General features: G+C 36.1%; 1 protein-coding gene across 2 annotated transcripts; it reads right to left on the minus strand.

Annotated features, from left to right (window-relative positions):
* Positions 1-2,367: 2,367 nt before the first annotated feature.
* LOC107846865 (mitotic spindle checkpoint protein MAD2) lies at positions 2,368-4,743 on the minus strand. 2 transcript variants are annotated; one of them, XM_016691134.2, is made up of 6 exons: positions 4,360-4,743; positions 3,429-3,559; positions 3,208-3,328; positions 2,884-2,987; positions 2,673-2,794; positions 2,368-2,580 (listed from the first exon to the last, which is right to left on the minus strand). In XM_016691134.2, exons 1-6 carry the CDS (start codon positions 4,446-4,448, stop codon positions 2,521-2,523), a joined length of 627 nt encoding a protein of 208 aa, XP_016546620.1. In that variant the 5' UTR covers positions 4,449-4,743; the 3' UTR covers positions 2,368-2,520. The 2 variants fall into 2 exon arrangements, with proteins under 2 accessions (XP_016546620.1, XP_047254803.1); XM_047398847.1 differs by having other exon boundaries at positions 3,429-3,544; positions 4,360-4,714.
* Between the last annotated feature and the right edge of the window lie 390 nt (positions 4,744-5,133).

The following is a 5,133-nucleotide window of genomic DNA, read 5'->3' on the forward strand; positions in this document are numbered from 1 at the left end:
GGGTGCCAGTCCGCCCCAATAGGATTTGAGGCGTGACATGTACCTATGTGAGTAACTGAAATGGTTTGACAATTAGCAAGATTGGTAGTTAAAGGAAATTGAAGATAAGATATGGAAGCAAAGGAAGATGAATTGAAACACATGTGTTCTGATGCACCTGAATCTATGATCCAGGTGCTAGAGTTTAGGACAGAAAAACATGAACCAAGATGCTTAGAAACTGTACCGGCTACACAATTAGCATTGAAGTCAATCCCTGAATTTGAACCTTCCTCCATCTTCATCTGTTTGAACATCTGAACAAACTGAGAATATTGTTCCTTGCTGAAAGGCATGTCAGATTCAATAGCTTGTTTTCGCACTGTATTTTCCATCATAGCATTATCCCCCCTTATCTGATTTTGAGAACCCTTATCATTTGTGAACTAAAAATTCTCAGGAAAATCTATCAGTCTGTAACAATCTACTTCTAAATGTCCTTGCTTTCGACAATAATCACAAGAGACATTTGGGTTGTAATTTCCCTTCTTTCTTTTGAGATTTGAAAGCTGTTTGGTGAACCTCTGCTGTTGGACCTGAGGAGGGCCAGATCTGTGAGGAGTTGATGGTATAAATTTTTATGTGTGTTGCGCTGCTTTCTGATTGTTAACATTTCTTGTCATGAAGGCTGATAAATCTGCAGATTTCACAGGGTTGAAATAAGATTCCCTTTGGTTCCTATCTTGCAGAATCAAAGAGTAAGCAAGATTGATGTTAGGTAATAGATTGATCATGAGAATGTTGCTTCTAGCTTGAGAATAGGTATCATTGAGACCTATGAGAAACTGTATCAACCTCTCATCCTCTAAGGATTTCTTTAGTTTGAGCTTACCTTCACACATACACACACAACTACACTGAATATTAAAATTAAGAGAATTTAGTTCATCCCATAATCTTTTGAGTTTAGTGAAGTATCCTGCTATGCTATTTGCTCCTTGATTTAAGCTATTGAGCTCCTTTTGCGGATGATAAAGCTTAGTATCATTGGACTAACCAAACCTGTGCTCAAGGCTGGTCCAAAGTTCTTGTACAGTTTTAGAATAAATTACACTGTCAGCTATGTCCCTAGAGAGTGAATTCAAGTCCAGGATGTGACCATTGCATTGCACTTGTTCCTTGCTTGAAAATCTGCTGCATCCGATGGTGGGCATGGGTGGGACCCCGTGATGAATCCCAATTTGTTCTTTGCTGACAGAGCAATTAGGACTGGCCTCTTGGTGTCATACCAAGGTTATCAAAAGCATGAAGATGATTAGGATGATTTGGATCCATGGTGAGAGTGCTAGCAGTAGTAGTCACTAAAGCAGTAGTTGTTTGCTTCGCCATGTTTGAGATCGAGAAAGGAGAAAGTTGGTGTTGAATCTGATCTGAAAACTATTGCTTTGATACCATGTAGAAAAAGTTGGAACAAAGTTTGGGAAATTTTCTAAACTAAAGAAAGAATCTTCCCTTCTAAAAGCTAAACAATGAAACTAAAAATACTAAATATAAAAGAAGAAGTTTCTCTTCTAAACTAAAATAAAGTAACCTTCTATTCTAAGTTGGCCCAATGTTTATTTCGGCCCAAATGTTTATTTCGCCTAACAAATGAGGCTTTCTTGTTTGGATCGAATGACGATGACGCTCTTCCAGTATTCTCAACACAAGTCTTTGTAGTTCTTTTTGTAGGCCAGACATCTTTTTCCTAAAAAGTCCTCACATGGTCAATGAAGGCCCAAGTATACCTATCTAAAAAGGAAATGCACGGCAGCTTTTGAAGAAAAAATTGCTACCCCTGGGGGCACAGAGAAAAGTCTACTTGCATTTGTGTTGCAATGTGAAAAAGCTTTCCTGCACGCGGGAACCTTCCTTCTTCGAACCTTGATGCTCAGTTCTGTTCTCCCACACACCCGCTTTTGCAAGGCTAGCCGGGGGAGGTGCTTTTTCGGGTGAGAAAGTTTGTCTGTTTCTCCAGACTGTCACAAAAAGACCAAAATCAGAACTGAAAAAAGTTGTATATGGAGACTGCTAATGACACGACGGAAGGTAGCTGCTAATCTCACGCTGCTTTCTTTATTACTGTCATATTGACAACACATTTCACCAATTGACTGTTACACCAATTGGTCTAGTTAGCTCTTTCACTTTAGCTCTTAGAATGTGTGCTGTTCTTCTCAGCATACCCAAGAGAAATATAGCATCAACATTATTCCTTATAAACGAAGGAACCCTGTTTTCCCTGTTGATTTCAGGACTTAGTAACAAAAGAGAGTAAACATCACTCACTGCTAATTAATCAACAACATTCACAACGCAAAACAAGTTTACATAAAGAAATTGATCTAATTGTTCAAATTTGTTCAGACTTCATTGAAGATACTAACAGAGATTTCAAAGGTTTACACAATCAACATACAAAATGTGAATCAATGATTCACAAGGAAAACCAAAAGTAAAGTACAACAATGACAACCAAAGTAAAAGTACAACACGGATGATCTAGGACTCATCCCATTCATCATCATTTTTATACGAAACCAAAGTGTCAACCTTATGAATCTGCATAGAGAAAACAAAACACGAATTAGGATTTCCAAGATATCTAGGAGTTTTTTTTTATCAGAATCAACCAGTAGATTGCTCGATTCTACCTTGGTGTCAAAAGAGTGCAGTTTCACCATTTGTGGATTTGCAATCAGTTTAGGGTCACTCTCAATCCAAGTGAATGGAACTGCAACATCGGTATCAGTGTATGCTAATACGTCAAACACACCTGCAGTGAACACACAAACGAAACAAGAAGTCTCATCAAGAAACATCCCACAGCTATACATTGTAAATCCAAGCACAAATGATGCTTACATGGTTCCTCAAGGCAAGGCAAATAAGTGATGCTGGACGCTATTTGCCTCATAATTGCTTGAATTTCCCTCATTATTTCTTTATCACTTTTCTCTCTTGAAACGCTGGAAAGCCAAATAAAGATTTAGCTAATTAATTAATGAGCAATCCAACATACACGTTATCAATCAAGCTGGGTTCAAGCATTTGTTTCTTCACTCATTTAAGCTCATAAAAGAAACTAGAAATTCTTTATATTTTCTTCTGCCATATAAAAATTTCCAACACACACTTTCTTCAATCCACAAAATTTACCAGTGACCAGAAAAATGATAGTCAACTTACCCTTTCTCAACAACCTCGCTATCAGTTTCGATACTGAAATTCCACCTCTCTAATACCTCACCGGAGGCCTTGCTCATGATCACAAGAACCACCCTTTGTAGCTTTCCAGTTTCCAACCACTCTACATGAACAACACAATCATAAAGAAAACAACCATTTCATTTCCCTACCAAATGATGATCCGAATCAACCAACAACTCTGATAAAATTCTAAAACTTACCGGCGAGTTGGGCAGTCAAGTTGGAAATGAAGGTCTTGACACCTTCATCTTCAGTAAGCAACATTGTGAGTCCATATTTCTTCACTTTTTTAAAACTTTCTTCAGGATATACTCCTCTGTTGTACAAAATGCTGTAAATATAACATAACCCCCACACCCAAATAAAAGAAAAAACAAAATCAGCATTCAGGCAAAATCATTAAAGAACAAAACACACAACACATAGCATTGTGTTAAAATCAATTAATCAATCAACAATGCCCAATGGTTGAGAGGTCTGTCAGATAAATTGATTATATCAATCTGCTCTATTGTAGCCCGGTTTATTCCAATGCAGATAAATAGTCTATCTTTCAAGTCAAACTAAGTTCAGTTTGGTCATGATACTAGGAAATGAAATCCTAAAATGGCGTCTTACTAGAAAGGTTTTCTGAAACTAAAGATTATCAAAGTCCCCACCCCCCACACCCACCCCACACCCAATATTCAAACACACCCAAACAATTTCAGCATTCTGAAAAGAAAAACTAAAGGAAGAACACAGAGCATTTTATTCAATCAAACAATCAACAATGCCTCGAGTTCTATGAAATTAATCCCTGATGAATCGACTATACCCAATGTAATCTGTTCAACGCCCAATAGTTGGTGTCTATCAGATAAATCCATCCGCTCAATTGTAGCCCCTTTTATTCCAATGCAGATTAAATAGTTTATCCTTCAAATCAAACTAAGGGTTTTCTGAAACGAAAGATTGTCAAAGATCATTAAGCAAAATGATGCAATTTGTTTCAATCCAATTCCATTAGAATTCAAGGCAAATTAAGGGTTTTCTAAAACAAAAATTTATCTACACCAGGAACGTGCAAGTCTCTATAATCAGAATAAAATTAAAAAGAGATAAGAGAGAATGGGGTTTGTTAATTGTTACCTATTAGATGCATAACCGAAATATTCACTGACGATTGCGGCTGAACCACGAAGCGTGATTATGTCTTTCGACGCTGTTCTTGACGCCATATCCTAAATCTGATTTCAAAAAACAAAGAAAAATGATTTTGAAGTTTCTAACAAATTGGTTTGAATGTTTGATTGATTGTTTGGGGGAGAAAGTAATATAGTTAGGGTTTTTATGACAATTGAAAAACAAAGCAGAGAGCAACGGCTAGTTTTGGGAAATGACACAGTAACAACGGTCAAGTCACACTTCTTTCCGTCTCCCACTTCACACTAAAGATGGGCTAATGCAAAATTGGGCCCCAATGAGGTACAACTCTTTAATGGTGATTGCTTTGCTAAAGGTACAAATATTCATTTTTGGACCAACCATTTAATTTAGTATAAATAACATAAATATCAATCATTTTGAAAGTAATTACACTCTCTCCTATTTTTTTAATTATTTTACTCTCTTTCCCTATTAATATATATAACATTCTGTGTATATGTTGAAATTTTTATAATATATTTAGGGAGTTGGAATTTTTTGTAATATTAGAAACATAAGTTGTATATTTGTGTAATTTTTAGTTTAATTTATATTCAAAGTTACGAAAAATTAAAAGTTTACTCATTTTAATGAAAAGTTCAGATCAACGGGATTAAAGTTATAAATTCGCGTATGATTTTAGGCATTTTTGTTTGAAGTGCAGCTTTATGAAGGCGTTGGCATTGTATTAGATATTTTGGTTTGAAGTTTTTAATA

Source organism: Capsicum annuum, chromosome 11, assembly GCF_002878395.1.
Source record: "Capsicum annuum cultivar UCD-10X-F1 chromosome 11, UCD10Xv1.1, whole genome shotgun sequence".
In the NCBI taxonomy this organism is placed as follows: Eukaryota; Viridiplantae; Streptophyta; class Magnoliopsida; order Solanales; family Solanaceae; genus Capsicum; species Capsicum annuum.

Excerpts from the sequence above, each read along its gene's own strand:
- LOC107846865 (XM_016691134.2), bottom strand. The coding sequence starts at position 4,448 with ATGGCGTCAAGAACAGCGTCGAAAGACATAATCACGCTTCGTGGTTCA. Across the intron at positions 3,560-4,359 it reads TTCGGTTATGCATCTAATAG|CATTTTGTACAACAGAGGAG; the intron begins GTAACAATTAAC and ends TTATATTTACAG. Across the intron at positions 2,988-3,207 it reads AGCGAGGTTGTTGAGAAAGG|CGTTTCAAGAGAGAAAAGTG; the intron begins GTAAGTTGACTA and ends TTGGCTTTCCAG.